Source organism: Arvicola amphibius, chromosome 9, assembly GCF_903992535.2.
Source record: "Arvicola amphibius chromosome 9, mArvAmp1.2, whole genome shotgun sequence".
Classification (NCBI taxonomy): Eukaryota; Metazoa; Chordata; class Mammalia; order Rodentia; family Cricetidae; genus Arvicola; species Arvicola amphibius.
Window position 1 is genome coordinate 8,599,674 of NC_052055.2, and position 22,191 is coordinate 8,621,864.

General features: G+C 36.6%; 1 protein-coding gene across 2 annotated transcripts in view; it reads left to right on the plus strand.

Moving 5' to 3' along the window:
* Window positions 1-7,985, plus strand: part of Emc2 (ER membrane protein complex subunit 2) — a 30,913-nt gene extending 22,928 nt beyond the window's left edge. For both annotated transcript variants that reach the window (XM_038343423.1, XM_038343422.1), the window contains 4 exons: window positions 874-955; window positions 1,699-1,809; window positions 3,906-4,010; window positions 7,624-7,985. In XM_038343423.1, coding sequence (XP_038199351.1) covers window positions 874-955; window positions 1,699-1,809; window positions 3,906-4,010; window positions 7,624-7,710 — 385 coding nt within the window. In that variant the 3' untranslated portion in view covers window positions 7,711-7,985. The remainder of the gene's footprint in view (window positions 1-873; window positions 956-1,698; window positions 1,810-3,905; window positions 4,011-7,623) is intronic.
* Window positions 7,986-22,191: the final 14,206 nt, after the last annotated feature.

Here is a 22,191-nt window from a genome sequence, read left to right on the forward strand (position 1 = left end):
ACACGTAATGAAATTACTTATTACTGTGTATGTAAGTGTGGATTTTAGAGTATATATTTCAGAAAAGATGTAAAGTGTTAATATGCACATATTGATAAATACTAAAAGTAACTTTAGTTAGCCTTGTTCTTTTGAGAAGGGTAACTACTTCACTGGGAATAAACCTTGCAACAACTAAGCATTCTTAAGGGTTTTCTTTAATTAGTGAGGATGGTTACATAGCTTTAAGCATATAAAATTAAGGTGAATTATAATCACATGGTCTAAAAGCTGTTTTTACCAGAATCATCCTGGCAGCTCTCTCTGCTTGTTTTCAGCACCACTTGATTTAATAGTAGTGGAGGGAATATCTGATCTAACTTAATCTATTATAGATAGTTTTAGCAAAACCTAATTTCATTTTGATTTACTATTTGAATATAAAAGTGAAAAGTCTTTTTTGTAGGATATATTGAAGGTTGTAAAGCAATTTTTACAGTACAATTTTAAATTAAATTTTAAAGCAATTTGTACAGTATTTTGTTAAATGCTGTATTTCCTTCTCCTACTTTAGCTATTTAAACATGAATAATAAATTTATCGGAGCTGTGCTATGTACAGCTCCCAGGGTAGGGCCTGTGCAGTTGATGTGTAGGTGCCACAGTAATGACGCAACTTTTAGAGAAGTCATAGCTTTCTTTGGGATTTAAACATAGATTTATTATTCATTTCAATAAAAGTCTACATACTAGATTTTGAATTAATAAATGCTTTAAATCTGCTTAAATAGTTTTAGAAATAAGTTTCTAATGTCACTAAGATTTTAAAATATTTTAAAGTATGTTTAAGAAAGTTTGTGACTTAAAATCTCTATATCCCATTAATATTTTGCAGTTATGCCAAGGCAGCCTTCTGCTTAGAGGAGCTAATGATGAGCAACCCGCACAACCACCTGTACTGTCAGCAGTATGCGGAAGTGAGTGAGCGCAGCTCTCCTCCCGGTAGCCAGCTTGTCAGCACTTTATGACGGCTAATGAGTGCTTAGGGATGCAAGTCAAAAATTTAAATATTGGGTTGAAATCCTAACTTTTCAGATAAACGGAAATTCTTTGTAGTTTCATACAGTATTTATGTTGATCTTCCTAGTTATAAATCAGTTAATTCACAGTTGTCAATATTTAATTGCTTCTGAGACATTTATTAAGATGATGGCTTTAAATACATATTCTAGGCAATTCATGAAATACAGGAAATATGCATTTAATTTGCACAGTATTAGAAACCATAGTTTAATTGACTACTGTAGTATTATAAAGACCTTATATGAAAGGATATAAAAGGACTATTGCTTCCATTATTAAAGCGCAGATATAAAATAGAGAATTCCTATTTGGAGTCTAGATTTATAATACCAGTAATAGAAATGACAGTGTTGTGCCTCAGCAAGACCATTGAAATGAAAATTGTGCTATACTTTCTTAGTGTGGCAGTATCTTTATAATAGGTGCTCTGATCCTATGTTCATAGCAGAGAAAAGTTCAGCAAGGGCAAGTGTGTGTTTTCAATTTTAGATTACCTACCTTACAGTGAATTCTTTTAGCATGCTGCATTTGTTTATGGAATATCTGTTCTTATTACTTAATGCCTATCTATGATGGAGCATGCTACATTTCAAAATAGTAAAATAAACAGGTTTCAGCAATCTGTAACTTTTAACAGGTCAAATACACCCAAGGTGGACTTGAAAACCTTGAGCTTTCAAGAAAGTATTTTGCACAGGCACTGAAACTCAACAATCGAAACATGAGAGCTCTGTTTGGGCTTTACATGGTGAGTTGGTGTGCGTGTTCAGCGTTACTCTAAAGAATCTGGCGTCTAAGCCTCCCAATCTCTCCCTGCGTGCTTTCTGTGTTCTGTTGATGAGCATAGTTGATTATGAACAGGAGGTTGCAGAGCAGCTTTCGCTGTGATGGTTTGTGCTTCTTTGCTCTTTGACATTTCATTTGAGATGTGTTTGCCATATCAGCCGAACAGTGTTAGATACTAAAGCATAATATATATATATATATATATATATATAGTCCATTTGTTTGATATTCTTGGGTGTGTACCCAGTATTACTGTACTTCTTTCCTAATTATAAATATAAAAGATATTTTAATCTATGCCAATAAAAAGTATTAGAAGAAAACTTTATAGTATATCAAATTTTAAATATTTTAAAGGTGTAGAAAAACAATTTGAAAATTATTTGTGAAATTACATAGTTATCAGTTAGCATGGCCCATGAAGACCTTAAAAATATTTAACAAGTACTGTAAGAAGCAGGATATTTTGCGGAGCTTTAGAATATTGTTAAGACGAGTACCTGTTTGCAGTCAGAAAGGCCAGGGAAACTGACATGTCCCCTTGTTCTTTGACATTGTAATTTACCTTTTCTTTTTCCTTCGTTTTGAAAGTTTATCATTTCAGAATTTCAAACACGAATATATTTTTATAAAAATCACCTTCTACTCCTTCAATATCCTCCCCTTCATTTTTCCTTCTCAGATTCATGTGCTTCTTTTAAATATCTACTGAATCCAATTAGAGTTGTCAATATTATACTAGTCTCTTTTTATTGACTCTTGATGAATGTCATTTTTGTTGAAGCCAGTGAAAGGTAATTGGTTGAAAATATAGTGATAATAAACAAATGACATAATTTTCGGGAACGAAATGTGATTCAAGTTTGCCTCAAAGAATTTGAAGAAAATTTTCTTTGATTCTACCAGAAACAATTACAGTGGCTTGGAGATGCACCATTGTTGGCAGTATCTAAGAAATAATGGCCATCTTTAAAGCTGCATGACAGTTTTTACTAAGAATTCTTTGCTTGTACAGGACATTGCTGAGTGCTGGTTTTCATTTTAAATCGGTAGTCACATCAACTGTTTAAGTACATATTCTAATTGCTACCTGAAATTCATAAATGCTGCAACTGAGATATGCACACACCATACAGTTCCTATTTTAAGGTGGGATTCCAGCCCAGGCATTTGGTTTTTATTTAACCACTGCCTTACCTGAATTTCATATATAAAATTTGCCACAAGAATAAAGATAACCCTCTTACTTCAGAGGAGAGAGTACAAAGACTGTGAAGGAGACCAGCTATAAAAGAAAATGTATCCTTTCCTGAGTCTCTTAGGCAGATCCTTATAAGAATAAGGTATATTTAGGAATACGACCAAAGTTCAACCTTCCTTTTCCCAGAAGTATAAAGATATATTTTAAATCCAACCTGTTATTTTGAAGGTTTATAGGTCATTTTGTAGATATTAGACTAAGAATCTCTCATTAAACTACATAGCTTTTAAAGGCAGGTTGTTCTGTAGAGAACAATTGCACTGTAATGACAAGGGATTAGAGATGAGTGTCCTCTTTAGATCAGAGATCTCTAACCTGTTTTTCCCAAGCTAGATTATTTTTATTGGCCTTAACATATTTTCACCTTTTAATATAGGAAGTTGTGCTAAATTGTTTTTGAAGTTCTTTCTGTTAATATTTGATAATCTGATATTGAAGATTTAATATTTTTAAGTAGCAAGAAATAACAATATCCTAAGTAAAATGCTTTGGTTTATAAAGTACATTTCCAACAGTGTTAGAAATTTTACCTTTAAGAGCTGATGTAGATATATAGTTAAATAATATTAGGTATACTTTAAAATGTTCTTTGTCTTGTTATTTTGGATTATGATACATTTTAAATTATATTTAAATTTTTAGCATTCTTTTTATTCAACATTATTTTTATTTTAAAATTGTTTTTGCTTCAGTGTTTTAAAACATGTTATCAACTCTCTACAGCTATGACACTTACATGTTTTTATTATCATAGCTAGAAAAGAATTTTATTTTTGCTGTTTCTTTTTTGTTTTTAGTCTGCAAGTCATATTGCTTCTAATCCAAAAGCAAGTGCAAAAATGAAAAAGGACAACATCAAATATGCCAGTTGGGCTGCTAATCAAATAAACAGGGCTTATCAGGTCAGTACTGACAGTTTTGGTGTGTAGGTTGCTTGATACCTTTCTTTGTCACTTTGGTCTCTGTAAACGACAAAGGCAAATGTCGGTTACTGGAAGTTGTTTGTACTGCCTTGGACCTGTATCACATACTTCCTTTCTGACCTTTCCCCCACAAAGCAATCTCTTAGTTTAATGATATAATTAACCTTTAATTTGTAAAACTCATTTGTTAAATATGAAGAAATTATAAAGCCAGGAAGTTAAACCAGAGGATGCACTTTAGAAGCATATTGGATGTGAGAATGCATTTGCATTGGTATTATCTCAGGAAATAATAAGAGGAAAAAGAAAGGCTTCATGGTGAACTAACCAGACCTCTTATTAAAGCTTGCATTGTCTGCGTGCACTTCAGAGCGCATATCCAATTTCTCTAGTTGTTAGTTTTCTGCAGCTCATTTCTAGGGAATTTCCCCTTTTTTTCAGGAAACTTTTTTCTCGGGAAATTTGTCCATGAGAAAACTACCTGCCTGCTTTTTGTTTTGTTTTTTTAAATCCACATTTGTATTTACAGGACAGTTTGGCAGTTTATAGTCTTTTTGGCTTACATTTACTTATGTGTTTTAACTGTATTTTCCCAATGGCTTATGGATAGAATGTTGCCCAGAAACCTAATGCCATTCCAACTTTTTCTCATAAATGATTTAGATTTTTGCTTGGTTGCCCAAAGGAATTTTTTCTTTATCTTTAAATTCAGAGGTCTGTGATATATTTGTTGATTGTTTTGGGGTCAGTATTTCTAAGTGCACAGACCCCTTGTTTACAGCAGTCAGCCCTGTTACTTGAGAAAGGACACTTTTAGAGTTATGATCTCTATCCTCTTTGCTCCAGTGTTCTTCTTTGAGACTTCAATTATAAATACATTGCTTCTCCTCTTCCTGCCCTTTACTCGGTTTCTTTCTCCTTTTTCTGTCATTCTGTTGTTTTTAACATAATAAGATAGTTTGGAGTTTGTTCATGTTCTCTTTCCTGTTTCCACATTGGAATGAGGTCCTGAGCTGTTAGGACGTGTCTATGGGATGGAGTTGGGGTTGTAATGAGTAGCTTTCCTCACTTGTCTCTTCTGTCTTCCCTCTTTGTTACAGAGCATTCCTTTGTGACTGCTCTGGGTGTCTGCTCTTTGTCACAGATAGGCCTGGCTCGGATGTGCTGGCTGCAGTCCTCTTGGACTCCACAGAATTCTGTAGGCCTGGGGTTCTCAGGTGTTGCCCTGAGCTTGAGATGCCCTGTGGTGTTGACTGTTGGTTTTCTTTTGCAGTTCATCCCACCTTAGTTTCTTTCTATCATTTCTTCCTCTAGAAGAATGATCTGAGAAGTAGAACTTCCAGACCCACATTCTTGTAACTAGATAAAGCTTTAAGAGCCATTTGAGAATTTAGGAACGTGTATCAAGACATATAAACCAGTGTAAAACATAAAATATATATTTGTTACTGCAGTGTTTTTCTACATATTTATAAATTTGAAAAAAAATGGGGTTTTATCAGCAGTTTTTCTTTGCTTCCTCTTAATAAAACAAAACATGGCCACTGCTTGCTCTTTAACTAAGTAATTGGTATAGCATGTTGAGGAGAACAGACATTGGTTTAGTGAGCTGGAAGTTTCTTGTAAGTCTGCTGACAATTTTCCAGATCAACACTTTCTGTATATACTGTTAAATTTGTCTGTCTCAGATCCATATGTTATTATGACTGTCCAAGTGGATCTGTTACTGCCCTTTTGGAAAATGGAAAATTAAATCATGATTTGAGGAAAAAAATTAGATCCTGGCTTATCAGTTCAATTGCCATATAATTCTGGAACAGACTAGATAATTGTGTGTCAGGAAGAACTTGGAATGATAGATTTATATTTGCAACTTTTTAAATGTGTTTTGATATACTTTTGAGGTAGCTTAGTTTGTCCTAAGTTGTAATGGTTGTCAGTAGTGTTGACACTATCTTAACTTCTGTATTTTTATTAGATTACTTTGAAGAACCGTGCTTTTACTTTTGAAAGTATATTTATATGTAAATTTAGCAATCTAATATTTAAAAACAGATGTTAAGGTGTCCCCAAATTTTTGTTTTCACTTTGCTCTTAAGATAAAATTAGAATAATTATAGAATAATAAATTAGAATAATTGTTTTATACCCTTTCCCCAACCCGACAAGACTTTTTATCAAAATCAGTCCATAAATGTTGTGATTAGAGCCGTTCCTGTTTATACTGAATGAGCAGTAAAAGAAAGCCTTTCTGTGCTTGCCAAATCCCACAAAGGTAAATTTATCAACTGGATGATAGAGCAAGAGGCATACCTTTTCTATAATCTTTAATTACTAAGAGAAATTATTTTCACAAAGTTTTAAATATGATGTTGCCATAATTCGTAGCCGTAACTGCTATTTTTCCCACTTCCCTTCCTTAAGCTTTGATGCTGCGTTATGGAAGGCAGGGTTCCTGTGTTTACGGTACCATCGCTAAGATGCTCTCTAATCGTCTCTTCTGCCAAGTAGACAAGGTGCTACTGAGCTGTAGCACCTAACGCTGGAGGAGTGACTGTGAGCATAGGCAGGTCAGAGGAGGTGACCAGTCACAAAGCCTGTGCTCCTGTGACCTGTGTGCTCATCCCGTCTTTCTAGACAGGTCATGAATAGTTTGCCAAATTCAGTAATTATGAAAGAAATAAACACATAGTAAATCAAGTATTGCTTACTGTCATAAGGTAATTGTTGGAAAATGTGTTAGAATTACTAGATGTTGTTAATACCACATTTTAATCAATACTTTGACCATGGGAAAGTAAGGACTACAGATAGAATAGACTTCCCCTCCCTCACAGAAACAATCGTTTATCTGGTAAATCTGTTGTGTTTAATCAGGCTAATGTAAACGGTGGTGAGTGTCAGCACAGTTAGAAAACTCTTTTTAAAATCAGCATGGGGTATTGAGCAGTGATTCCCCAGTGATTTAAGTCCATGAGTTTTGAAATTTAAAGTATTGTGAATTTACTTTTGTATACACAAACCTAGAACTTGATATATTGTTTTTGGTTTTCACTATAAATTCTAATCTGAATAAACAAGAAACATATCATCCAGTTAACTAACAAATCTGAGACGTTAACAATGTGACCCCTATTTTAAATAATGTTAAAGTGTGTGCACTTTTACTTTGAAATGCTTAGTTAAAGTCCTTTCATTTGTGCACTTGCTTGACATTCCAAACATCTATTTGTATGGTAGGCAAGTAGATAGCAACTGCTGTCCTCTATATGTATGGCTTAAACTTCCTTTAAGTTTTACAGTGCTTCATAAATGCTTTAGAGTCTGGATCTAGGGCAGTTTTCAAATCCAATCTAAGCTTTTATAGGTTATCATACTAATTAAAATCAGCTTAAACTGCTCAAGTACATGTAGTAAAATATTTAATGCAAATGTCCGTAAAACTCTGAGTTTGTTGTATTGAAAAACATGTGATTGCACACAAATGATGCAATCATATTTTTATTAGCAATAAAAATATAACCATGAGTGTGATGCTTAAACTTTGCAGTGATATTGAGACTAATTGAATTCTTTTTTTCTTTCTAATTAGTTTGCAGGTCGAAGTAAGAAGGAAACCAAATACTCTCTTAAGGCAGTTGAAGACATGTTGGAAACATTGCAGATCACTCAGTCTTAAGGTTTCAGAGACTCTTTGACATTAGATTTCAAAACTGTACAGCTGAACTTCTTGGCCTGTGACTTATTTACTAAATGCCAAATGCTGTTTGCATTCATTTTCTTTGAAGAGGTCAGTTATAAAGAATGTGTTCAAATAAACCTCAACTGCCTTGTATTGATAAGCAGGGAGTTGGAGGGAGTCCATGGAAGAGAGATTCAAGACCTATTGATTGTGTATCTGTCTTCTTGTTGCCCCCATTTACCTTATAAATAAACCATGATTTATTAAACTCATGCATGAAAATCCAGGTTTCTTTTGTTATACTGTAATTAGTATGCTATTATAGAGCTCATTTGTCAGCTAAGTTATGCTCATTGCTGCTGAGAAATTTACAAAATTTGCAGCTTGCAGAAACAAGTTACTTTGAATGTTTTATAGTGACAGACTGGATTTTGTAGCCTGTGTGAATGTTTATTTCAATTTGTTCTAATAGTAAGTCTTGCTTAAATTATGCCATTCTCTAAAGTTGGTAATATCTCTGAAATTTTTTTGATATATACATTTTTGTCCATAAAATGTTTTGAAGATAATATGGGCTAAACATTGAGAATTAGCCTTTTTACACATTGTGTTTATTAAAACTTTTAGTTGTGAAATATAGAAAATATGTTTAGGATCATAGAAATATCAGTGAAAGATATTGTTATCACTGGGTCTACTTAGTTTTGGGGGTGAAGGGAAAAATCTAAACTGTCTTTAGGAATAAAATTATTACAGTTCTCATATACAGTCACCTCCTTACTACAGTTTCTTGTTGTTTTCTTTGTGTGGTCCATAGCCATTATTCTGCCTTCTGCAGCATTTTGCATATAGGTTAGAGAAGACCGAGCACTAAGTACTCGGCAGCTGTCTATTCAGGGCTCTGTGTTCACCATCTGTCACTAGGGCTTGTGCGGAAAACCAACAGCTGTCTTCATTATCAGCCAGTATTAACTCTTAATAGTTCTTTGTACAGTAAATTATTTTAATGTTTCATCTAACCTTCAGTGTTATAGGTATTTTCACTTTATTCTCTCATGGGTCATGAACAGAAACGTGGTATCTTCTGTGAACTAACTCTGCCCACGTGAATACAATTTTCCACTACTGATTTGTGAGCATGAAGATCTACTTTTTGTGTACACAAACCTACTAACTGCATTTCCAGCATTATGAAACGTTTATGTTTGCCATAAAGAACCTAGTGCCTGCACATTGTCCCGTTACCTTTTCTCCCTCTCTTGTCCTCCACACCAGTCACTGGAGAAGAATTTACTTCTTCACTTGTATTTGTGTGGTAATTTAGTTCTTCCTCTAGCTGCTTACCTTGGCTTTTATTTTTTAAAGTAACTTCCTGCCAAGAACTTTGAAGTACATTGTTAATAGTAGTAATTTATAAGTTTCTGCTTAGGTGCACTGACAATCTCTGTTCTTTATTTACAGTGAGTTACTTTGTTCAGGTTAGTGACAGAACTTTCTTTCCTTGGGATTAGAGGAGAATCCAGAGGAGGTATCGTAACTCATAGGGAACAGAGCTGGTTTGCTCCTTATGGTCAACAGTCAGGTAAGACGGCTTTTACTGGATGGAAAGCATTTGCTGTCTTGTCTGGCTCTCTTAGACGTGGCTGTTGAGCACTGGACGTGATCTGGACTCTAAATGCAACTGAGAAGCTCAGGTTTTATGGTTTACATGGATGTAGGCACAGATGATGTGTGGTAACAGCCATAGGTGTGAGATCTGACAAGGTTAGGCCAGTAAATGAACAGAAGCTTGCTGAAAAGGCCCTGCTTCCAACGGAGAAGATGAAGTTGGTGAAGTAATGCTTTTTGCCTCCTTTCCTGTTCTTGAATGTCAGAAAAGTGCTTCGAGTTCCCACGCTGTTTAGAACCGCGGAATGGCAAATGAGAGAATGACAGTTCTGCTTCAGAGAGGGAGCACAAGTTAGACAGCCATGGGCTACACTGCCACACGCCTGATCAGCATGGGCCGCAACCACTGCTGTGCTTACTATTGCACGAGAAACATCCACTCAGTTGTTTGAGACTCCAACTGTGGGTGTTCCTGACTGATATACCCACTGCTCCCAGGAACTTAGGTTTGACACATCCGAAATGCTACTTCACATAGATGTCTTAAAGCAAGAAGACAGTTCTGTATAACAGAAAAGCATCTCATTGCATGTCAGCTCCTTGCATTCTCACCCAGCAGATAGGATCTTTTCTTAAGGGCTTTCTTCTGACCTTTAATCATAAGAACATCAATTCTGGGCACAGCAGAGAGAAACAAACAGAGATGTGAGGTCAGTGCTGCTGTGTGCTGAAAGCGTATTATCATACTGTTGATTAGTAACTACATCAAGGACGGACTTAGTCTATGAACAGTAGTCCAGTTATTCTCAAATTAGCTTCTTTTCCTAAAATTAGGATTTTAGGAGTGATTTTGAAACTTAAACTTCATTTAAAGAAAGAAATTTGAGGACTGGAGAGTTGGCTCTGTTAAGAGCTCTCATCACTCTTGCACGGAACTTAGGTTCAGTTCCCAGTACCACGTGTAGCTCACAATCCTCTCTAACCACTGCCATGGCATCGGGCACCTCCTTCAGGCTCCCGTGAGCACCAGGAATACGCATACATGCATACATACATGCCTGCAAAAACACCCATACGTACAAAATAAAAATATTATAATTTTGAAGCTCAGAGAAATTAATGTAGTTTTTAGTAGAATGGAGTGTCATAAATTCTCAGATCATAGTTGTTTGTGATGCCTTATGTATGTGTCTGCCTAGTAATGTGTTTTCCTGTTTGAGGGAGGGTATGGGGGGGGAGGAGAGATTACTTGTAGTCAGTGAGAACTATTTCAGGATAGAAGTGCTTTCATGCTCTTTCCCGTTGAGCCTCTGATGCTCTCTGTTTTCTTGCTTACCCCTGACAGTCAACCTCCTATTATAGGCAAAATTGTCTTCCCCCAAATTCATATTCATTCCGTACTCATTGTTTTGCATACTTGTAATTAATTTTTTTAGTAGTACTTCATTTCAAGATACTTGAAGACTTACCAGAAATTGTGAAAAATAGGGCAGAGATTCTCCCTACGGAACCACAGTGAATTGTCAACAAGAAATTGATATTGTAGCAAAACTGTTAATTTTACATTTTACAAATCCAATGGTTTTTTCCTCTCTAAAAATTTACATACAGGCATTTGGTACCACTTTTGCAGTTAGAATCTGGACTTTCATATAAGCTCCCTGTACTCTGTAATAGTTGCACTCCTGTGCACCTCTAATGTTCAGTGTCTCTGACACATAAAGACCAGTACATATACAGAATATTAGCACAAATTACACCAGAGCTGTAAGCCTGTATTTGAAAACCAATATATTTTGTACTAGAAAAAAATGTTCAATCAACGTAAAGCATTTGAAAAGCTTCAGTTCCTCATCGGGACCTTGGGAGCTCAGTCCAGTGCTCCAATGTGGGGCTCAGTCACCTTCCCCATCTGTCGCCAGCTGGAGGTTCCCTCACGGTCCTGACTTTCTTTCTCATGTTCTCTCTCCTTCTGCTCCTCATCAGGACCTTGGGAGCTCAGTCCGGTGCTCCAAGGTGGGGCTCTGTCATTTTCTTCATCTATCGTCAGGTGAGGAGCAGAAGGAGCGAGAACATGAGGGAGAAAGTCAGGAACGAGAGGGGTGCATTCACTCATGGAGACGGTGGGACAGAACTAATGGGAGATCACCAACTCCAGTTGGAATGGGACTGATGGATCATGCGACCAAACCCGTCTCTCTGAGTGTGGCCAACAGCGGGGGCTGACTGAGAAGCAAAGGACAATGGCTCTGGGCTCTGATTGTTCTTCATGGACGGGCTCTGTGGGAGCCTTCTCAGCTTGGTCGATCACCTTCCTGGACCTGGGGGGAGTTGGGAGGACCTTGGTCTTAGCATAGAGTGGGGAACCCTGATGGCTCCTTGGCCTTGAGAGGGAGGGAGGGGAGGTATGGGTGGAGGGGAGGGGAGGGAAGGGGGAGAAGGAGGGGAGAGAAGGGGGAGAAGGAGGGGAGGGAGGGGGGAGGAGGAGGGAAGGAGATGGAAATTTTTAAATATAAAAAAAAATAAACCATGAGAAAAAAAAAAAAAAGCTTCAGTTCCCATTTATGGTTTAAAATAAGACCTCAGAAACGAAAGGAAACTTTCCCAACTCTGTGAATAGAGTCTACAGGAACTTATTGATGAAAACTAAATATATTCTCTGTAAGACTGGGAGTAAAGACTGCTCCCTTTTACAACTTTTGTTATGGTAATTGTTTTTAAATAGTATCCTTAACCTTAGACATTCATAAAGCAGCCATTGGTGTTCATATGTAAGCATCTGCCTATATGTATATAAGTACACATCAGTATGCTTTCATATTTGCAGTTTTTTGCACCTAGCTGTAGCCATCATCATCATGAGGTACAGATGATACAAGCTTTGTATTACAAGCACAGCAGCAAGCAAGAACCATGAGTTCTTTAGTCGTGTTCTTCTATGATTTATAATAGATTTTGATATGGAAAAAACTAAATTAGAAGCACATTGCAAGAAATCACAAAAAAGTACCTTTTAGGCAAATGGGTAAGAATTATATGAAAAGATAACATCTTGTGAAACCACTTGGTAACAGTGTCTGCTGTTCACATCAATTGGAAATCAAATTGAAGGTCTCCAGAGTGGTAATGAGGAACCACTGATTTCAAATGTTGGCCTGAAATGACTGCTGAATTTGGATCTAATTTCATGTTATTGGCCTACCTGTCATTCTCAGTAGGTCAGAGAGGATGAGAGACAGTACAGCCCCATTGTTTGGTAACTTCTTGGTGACTTACAGCAAACTGCTGGAATATAGAAGCCTATAATTTTTTAAATTAAAAATTAGAGTTGGGGAGTCAGGGTGGCAGCAAAAATGTTTTAAGATACACACGGATTCATACACACACATAGACGCATACATATATATAAATGCCTTACTGAAAGGAGCTTCAAATAGTACCTTCTACACGGTACCAAACAGTTGCTCACCAAAGGCAGCCAAGAGTCCGGACTGCAAATGTACCTTGCGTTCTCAGCATCACCAGCGGGCGTGTCTCACAGCCACCTGGCAGCTAGAATATTGTTTTTAGTGAATATGCAGAATAATTTTAAAATAGCACAGTTAATGATGCATACCCCGTATGACCCCAATATCTGCACAAAAGCATTATTATAGAGATCAGAAAAACTTGAAGATAGTACAGTTAAATGTGTTGAAATAGTTCCCTTTTTTTCATTTTGAGGTAGGAACTGCTATGGGTTTCACATTCTTGATCAATCAGAGTCTTTAATTTTCCACAAGGAAACATTGACTACTCTATAGCATATTTTGTGGTATTAACTTGGGTTAATAGCATTGTATTTGTAATTGGTATATTAATGAATCTTAAAGTTAGTTGCTTAGTTTAAATGCATAATTTAACAGTCATTGATTTGAAACAAAAATAAAACCTTCATGTTCAGTTCTACACTTTTCCTTCCATAAGCCTGTAGAAGTGTGCCACCTAGAGTTTTAAATTTTTTTAATTATAGAACCCACAAGCTAGGTTGGTGTTATTTTCAACTGCAAAATGTGGTTATGTTTTTATACAAAATTATGCCAGATGTTAGAATAATTGTGAAACATCCTAATATATATATACATATATATTTATGTACATATGTACATATATATATACATATATATTTATACATATATATATTCTTCCTTTTTAACATGAAACTTTCTTAAAGTTGTTATGTATTTGATGGATATTATTCTAGATTCAGCAATTCACTCAATCTGTCCATGTGAGATAAATAACAAATCAAGTTCAAGAGTTACAACTTTTAATGCCCGATTCAATAAACTTAGCATTAATTTTAACATATGATTATTAGTCAAATAACTTGTATAAAGCAGTGCATATGAGTATATCTAACCAATACAGCATCCTTTATCCTTAGTGTGTTCAATGAGTTTATAAGTGTAACTGTATTAATTGAGGGTATAGCCATGAATAATCTTTGATGCTGGAAATTTGCATTTTGGATGCAGATCAACCTGTAATCCACTAGGAATCATTTCCAAATGCTAATACAAAGTAAATTTTAAAATGCTTTTATTTGGTCCCTGTGGCCTTTAAAGTAGTATTGTAGTTTAAGTTTGGACTACCCCCGTGTGTTTGAACACTTGGTGCTCAGCTGGGGTCTGTTTTAGAAGTTTATGGAACCTGTAGTATGGAGCTTCTTTGGAGGAAGTAAGTCCCTTGAGGAGGTAGGTCACTGGGGACAGGAAGTAGGTCCCTGGCGGAAGTAGGCCACAGGGGACAGGAAGTAAGACCATGGAAGAAGTAGGTCACGGGGGACAAGATTTGGGGTCCCATAAGCAACATCTACCTCCTTTCCAAACTCTGCTTCCAATCGTTTAGGCAATGTGGCCTCGTGTTTCTGCTGGCATGCCTTTGCCATGATGGGCATTATTCCTTTTTAAAGCATGGATGTAAAACAAACAAAACCCTTCTTTGAATTTGCTTTCGTCACAGCAATGAGAAGAATAAGCAATGTATAGGCTTAAGTGATACAATTACTTGGAACAAAATAAATACTAAAGAGGACTGGTTTTAAAAATTATTCATAGGAATAAAGGCCTTTAATAGACACTACTGTTGAGTTCTCCCAGCTGTCTAAGTAGGCAGTGCTAAAATGCATTGATATGTACTAGTCATTGTGATAGATTTCATAAACATCAAAAAATTGAAACCTAAGTAAGAAGTTTACAATGGTCAAGAGCCTTGGTTCTAGTTTTGAAAAAAAAAAAACAAAACAAATCTCTGTTCCTCATCTTTCTTGCAAATGGTACCATGTAACAACTGGAATATTTTTATTTGAGGTTGGAACATTTGAGGGCAAATGATATTTCTTACAGGATGATCCACTGAGTCCAGATTCCTTACTGAAACAGTGTTTTCCTTCTCTGGTGTCTTGTACACATGCTTTCTACAGACTAGAGCAAATGCCCCAAGTAGGAATGCCTCTTGTTTCAATTTCCCTTCTCCTCTGACATATACTGGTTCTAAAGTGTGCTGATTTCATAGTTTGTCTCCACGCCAGCTGATGTCCGGGAGGGATATCAAAGAAGTGTTAAACTTCTCAACACTCAAAATGAGGTTATCAGACTGTGAATTTAATTAGCAACATTTGAGAGTTGTATGTTGAGTTTATTTTTAATTGGATATGACAAATTTTGTTTAAAGCACAGCAGGAACTCCTTGATAGTAGCTACAGTTTGCAGAAATTCAGAGTGAAAGATTTATGAAATTTCCCAAACTGCTAAGAATATGAACCAGACAGAAAAATTATCCACCAAGTTACAGTAAATGTCAGTGGTTTAAAAAAAAAAAAAAACTAAACCCAAACTTACTTTTCAGTTTTAAAAGATATATACGTTTTATTTATAATATAGCTTTAAGGCTTTACGCTACTCAGAGTATCTTGCAGTTGCCATGGGGAGCTCTGTTGTTCGTCAACGTAGGGTTTCCTGCTTGGCGCAGTATATATTTATGATGGCATCTGTGTTTGCTGGTTGTTGCATTTGCAGTGGAACTTGTGTTTGGACCAGTTGAAGAGAAGGGAAAAGAAAGCAAATTAAACTTGACTTCTTGGCAGTGAAGCCGAGGCTTCTTGCTACTCTTGTTACTTGCATCCACTCATTCCAAGAACACAAAACGTAACTAACTGGTCGTGTTCCCTTGTTCTATACCCTTGGCAGGCTTTTCTACTAATAATAAAAGCCCACAAGATAATGCTGCCCTGTCAGTTGACAGGGCACTTTTAATTGGAATTTTAATATGGGAAATTTCCCTGAGTAGAACGTCTAAATTTTATTGGTCTTACCAAAGAGGAATCATCAATATCATGTAATGTGTCATTTACTTAAAACAAGTGGGACTTTTTTCCCCTGATTTCTGAGACAGGATTTTCCTATCACCTAGGCTTACTTTGAGCTCTTGATCCTTCCTGTAAGCAGAGACTGTTCATGCATTTCCCAGCCGCCCAGACCTGAACAATCATACAGAAACTATATTAATTATAACACTGTCTGGCCAGTGGCTCAGGCATATTCCTTGCTAGCTCTTACATTTTAAGTTAACCCATTTCTATTAATCTCTCATCGCCACAAGACTGTGACTTACTGCTAAGGGTCTAGTGTCTTTCTCCTTTGGCAGCTACATGACGTCTCCTGACTGTGCCTTCTTTCTCCCTGCATTCAGTTTAGTTTTTCCTGCCTATGTCTGTTCTGTTCTGCCATAGGCCAAAGAAGCTTTTTTATTAACCAATGGTAATATATAGAATACAGAGGGGAATCCCTCATTATGAACCTTTTTCCTCTACCTTTCAAGTGCTAGGATTACTGACATGTGCTATCTCATCCGACCACAGCTGAAAATCTAAATGAGCTAATTTAAAAAGTCTGCCTTCAGCTTTAATAAAAGAAACAAGATAGGAAATTAATTTGTGTCTGGTATTTCTTTTTAAAAACAAATTGTAGTGTGTTTTTTAGACTCATTATACATTGTAGTTCAATACAGTTTTAAAAGTCCATCTATGTCTTCTACAGAAACCCATTTGATGTTCATAGGATTATCATCAGGCATCTAAAGCACCATCAAGAACAAGAAACACCTTAATATAGGCCCTTAATAAGTGGAAGTAATGTATAGATATATAAATTAGGTTCACTATAACTTGTGTATTTTTATTCTAATTTTCATATTATTGGAGACAGCGTTTGATTAAACATGTACTAAGAATATTGTGTGTCCCAGTTATGGTGGTACAAATCTGTAAAGAGTGTGATGAATAATTATCTCATTCTTAGATCTTGTCTGCAAGGAGCTTCCATTTAGTTTGAAAGATAGTTAACAAGAAAGAAAATTCTTATTATCACTAACCAACTTTCCAGGATGTTATGGTAAGAATAAAGTGTAATGTCTCATAAATTGCTTATGTTTTTGATGTGTATTGAGGACCTTCAGTTGAAGATGAAACTAAAGGTTAAGATGATTTGTATTTGTGACCATTTGCATTCAAGGTGGAAAGAGGTATGCCTTTTTTTTTTTTGTTATGTATGTAGTCCTGGCTGTCTTGAGAACTTGCTATGTAGACCAGGCTGTACTTGAATCAGAGATCCTTCAACCTCTGCCTCCTATGTGCTAGGATGGAAGGCATACACCATCATGTCCAGCACACCGCAACCCACCATTGCATGGCATGCCCTAGTCATAAGGATGAGAAAACAAAATGGTTTTTTTTCAGGCACAGGTTTTATGTCTTTCTTGCTAGGATAAAACATTTAGAATGGAAATAGAAAGGTGAGGATGAGGCACAGCATTTGTTTAATAAAACAGGTATTTCCAATACAATTTAAAATTTCTAAGGGATATCTGTAATTTTCAATTAATCTGAAATACCTCTGGGACAGTATCTTTATCGTGAATAACCTCTTTCATAATAATGCATGATTTGCATGATTTGGACATTTCAAGAAATTATTTTCTAGTTTCCATGCCATGTTGTAAAGATGTTTTAGCAAGGCCAAAGTTTCAGAATTGTCTATTTTATTCTCAAATTATGATGTGATAATTATTTTGATTGTCAGGTTGATGGGATCTGAAAAACACTAAGAGGTATTGCTATGGTTAGGTCTCTGAGGCCTTGTTCTTCATTAGTAAGTGCAGCCATCCCATTGTTGCTACTGCTGCCTTTGAGGGACTGAAGTACTTTGACTCTACAGGAATCTTCCAGGCTTTCAGCATTATATTGGGCCTGCTAAGTTGCTGCTCTGTGAATTGAGCTGCTACCAGGATCTCAACCTGTCCAGTGTACAGTCACTTTTGGGTTGCCCAGTCTACAGCATGTAAGCCATTCCAGTAAATCATATTTTCTAATGCATGCACTCTCTGTTCTCTTCCTCTAGATAACCCTGATCAACAGAGATTGTGTGAGAGAGAAAAGGTTGCTCCTTAGTGTGTCTCCACATACATACTATGTACAGTATCTTTTATTCCCATTTAAAGTAAAATTGGATTGAATTATCACTATATTTAATCGTCATCACCTCTTGACATGAAGTAGTGATTCACCTTTAAAAATTATGATTAGACTTAGACGAGCAAATGGTTCCACGGAAGATCATTTTGAGGTAAATTTGCACATTTATCATATTTAAGCATTTTATTTTATTCTCTTTCATCAACCACTAATTATAGATATAAATTTCATGTTAAGGGATCAGGACTAGGTTCATTAAAACTAAGTAATAACCAATGTCTTTATGATGGCCAGTAGTGATCTTTTGGTTCACAAACTGGGCTGTGACGACAACTGGGGCAGTTGTCATTGATCCTTGCTAATCATTCTCTTTCTGCTGTATTTACAACTCAGGTGTTTCATTTGTAAGTGAGAATTTAAAAAGTAGTTTTTATATTCATTTTAAGACAAATGCAACTGTTCTCTTGTAAAATCATTATCCTCTAGAACCTGGTGAGTGGAAAATTCTCAAATAGTAACTTAAAGGGAAGTTTAATAAGAGACGAGAGCAAGTAGTTAAAGGCTGGAGCGTAAGATGCATTACAATTTGAGATGTTGAAGGAAAGTAATTGTAAAGGAAGGAGAATGTAGGAAGTGTAATTTACAGAGTTCTGTGTGTAATAATAAACAAGAAGAACAGCACTCAGAAGGATGGTACAATTGTCAGAGGCCTCAAAACAGGTTTCAGCCTACAGAAGAGGCAAGCCACGTTCTGGTATTAAGAATATGCATTTCTTGCTTTCACATTTGAATTGGGCCTTGTGCTTTGAGTGTTGTATATTACTCCTCGTTGCCTTATTGCCTAAGACTTAGTAGCGTCTTACACAGAATGGATACCAACTCTGATCTTGGCAGTACACAACTGATGTTGAATTCAAGTTAGAAAGGACTAAGATGATCATTTTTAAAAACTTCATGAATATTTGATTTCCACAAATTGATTTCCACTCATGAGGGTAGTTCATAGGACTGATAATTTGAAGACTGGGAAAGAAAGGACAAGATGGTTGTTAAATAAGAAAGAGGAAAAGGGTGGTTAGTAATTAAATCACTTGGATTTTTGTCTATGATCCAGGAAGATTGTGAATCCTACCTCTCCCTTATTTGTAGCCATTGTGAATCTATACCACTACAAAGCTCTTTTTGATTTAGTAGGGTCATAGATATTTTGTCTTTTTAAAATAGATGGTAACTTAAATTCTTAAAAAAACATCTATGGAAATGTGCTAATGCTTGTGTATTTTCAAAAGATGAAGATAAAACATTTAGTTCAATCCAACACACATAATTTTTTAAAAAGAGCAACAAGTGGGGGACGATATGAATTCAATTCTCACAAGTTGACACAAATTTAGTTCAGGAACTACCAAATAAAAAGCAGGATGTTGTAGGAACCTAAAAAGAGAAAGAGAAAAACAGTCACATTATCAAAGAGTCACATTGTAGCCCTTGTACGTCATGCCATGAAAGGTCTACTCCATCAGTAGTGTTGGGAGGATCACTGTGTTACTGGATGAACTTAAAGCAGACATGAACTGGTGGAGATAAGAGTGTCCCGCTCAAGCAGGGAGAAGGAAACCTCCAGGGATTGAAAGGAGGGAAATAGGAAGATTTTAGAAACACTGAACTTAAGATCTAGATGTGGGGAGAAGCAGCTTAGTCTAGTAAAAACTGTTTTTCATTCACTTACCTGGCTGCTTTAATGACATAACATTTAATAGAAAATAAAGAATAGACAACATACATATTTATTGCAAGGTGCTTTAAAATAGGAATATGGTTCTTTGAAATTGAGTTACTTAGGATGCTATCCATCTTTTAAGCTGGAATCATAAATAAAATTAAATTTGAATAATTTTTTTAAAAAATACCTTCAAAGGCTAAAAATTAATACATTTAAATACACATGGAATAGTATATGTTACTAACATACAGTTAGTATTAAGGTTCTGACTGTTAGATTCAGTTTTTTAAATTTTAAAGTAAGTAACTTATTCACTACTGGCATATTCTCTTGTCTTTTGCTTTAGTTAGAGGTTCTATTGCTGTGATAAAACACTATGACCTAAAGCAACTTGGGGAGGAAAGGATTTACTTATCTATAGCTCTCAGGTCACAGTCCTTCGCTGAGGGAATTCAAAGCAGGGACTCAAGGCAGGAACCTGGAGTCAGGAACTGAAGCAGAGGCTGTGTTGGATCACTGCTTACTGGCTTGCTCCTTGTGGCTTCCTCAGCTTACATTCTTTGGTTTTTCGAGACAGGGTTTCTCTGTAGCTTTGGAGCCTGTCCTGGAACTAGCTCTTGTAGACCAGGCTGGTCTCGAACTCACAGAGATCCGCCTGCCTCTGCCTCCCGAGTGCTGGGATTAAAGGCGTGCGCCACCGCTGCCCGGCTCAGTTTACATTCTTAAACAAGCCAGGACCACCTGCCCAGGGGTGACACCATGCACAGAGAGGCAGGCCTTCCCCTGTCAATCTCTGAGAAAATGCCCCAGGGGCGAGAAACAGGCAGTCAGCACAAGAGAGAGGCCACATTGGCTGCCAATAGATGCCTACACCATTCTACCCCATGTCCCGGTACTGGGCATGTAGGCACAGGATTTGTCTTTTATGTTTTTATTGTATTTATTTATTTTTGTGTATAAGGAAGTGGGCATGGATGTGGAGACCAGAGGACACCTGCAAGAGTTGTTCTTCTGCCATGTGTTCTGTGGTTTGAACTCAGGTTGTGAGCTTTGGTGCCAGATGTCTTTACCCCCTGAGCCACTTCTCAGTCTGGAGCTATGGAGTGATTTTTTCGATCTGTTACAATCTACCTTCTTATTCTAGTTTTCCTTCTTGGAATGGGAATATTCAGTTAGTGCCATCGTATGTTGGAAATATATAACTGCCTTTTTAAATTTTACAGGGTGTATAGTTATACTAGTTTGCCTTGATTTTCAGAGGAGTCTTTGAATTTGTACTTCCAAATCATACTGAAGATGTTATGACTATAATCTATGTTATAAATTAACCTAATACATTATGAAATAGGCATAGAGCTTTTGGCAGCCCAGAAAAGAACATAGGTTTTGGTATCAAGTTGGCTTGTGATGCCTGACCTTGGTATCAAGTGGGTTGGATTGAGAGATGCATAGAGTAGTAAAGTTCACCTCTTTGTGTCTGCAAATCTGTTTCTAGGGAGGGGTCACTTTGAATGTGAATGGTATTTATCCAGTTGGTTGGGAATCCAGAGTAAATAAAACGGAAAGAAAAGGATACTCACTGGTATCAGTGTATTTATTCTCCTGGTTCCTGGGCTTCTGTCAGGAGGTGAGAAGTTTCCGACACATGCTCTTCTCTCATGATGCACTGCCTCGTGGAAGCACCAGAGCAGTGAGGCAGGTACTGGGAGTAGAAACCTCTGGAGCTGTGAGCCAAAGCAATCCCTTCCCCCAAGGTTGTCTCTGTCAGCTGTTGTGTCATAGTGAAGAAAACTTGTCAACATTGTAAGCTTAGTCCTGTATTTTTAAAATCCTTTGCATACCCTGAGTCAGTGGCCTCTCTGTTGTGACTACCTAGGAGAACTCAGTCCCTCAGTTCACTTCCCAGCATTTAAATGTGAAGAGATCCTACATACTGGATGCTCGGTTAACATCTGTTGACATGGACTCAAAGAGGAAGACTGTAACTGAAGGTGGTTTTGGATTTTGCTGCTGTTGTTGTTTTGCTCTGAGGGTGGACGATGAAAGACTAGAGCTGACAGTGACCTCCGTAGCTCTGAACTGAGCTCGTGCTTCTCTTAGCACAGAGTTTGTCTAGGGCTCATATTGTAGGATGACGTCCAAAAGCCTTTCTGTGCCTTGTAGTGTCCATTGTGTTGTAGATCAAAAGTAATTCTATATAGAAAATGTCTTAGTATTTGTGAACCACGTGGCCTCCCACAATCAATCAGCTTTGCATTGCAGTGAGAAACCACCATAGATACTACCTTGATACGTGAGACCAACCCAATGAAGGCTTCTTTATAAAATCAGGTGGCAAAACAGTTTACTAAACTGGGTTCTAGACTGTTCACAGCAGTGGACCGCATTCCCTAATATCACCCTAATTTTCTACTAGAGGAACCATCTTTTCCGAGATTCAGATCTTATGATACCTCCACAAGTCTTTTTTTTTTTTTAAAGATTCTTACTTGAATTTTTAATTTTCCACACTGTTTATGGAATGTGAAAACTCTTAATAAATCGGAAGACTTGAACAACAACAAAAGGATACCTATTAATTTTGCATACACAACTTAAAGTATATAGTTATAATTTAGCATTTTTCAAATTATTT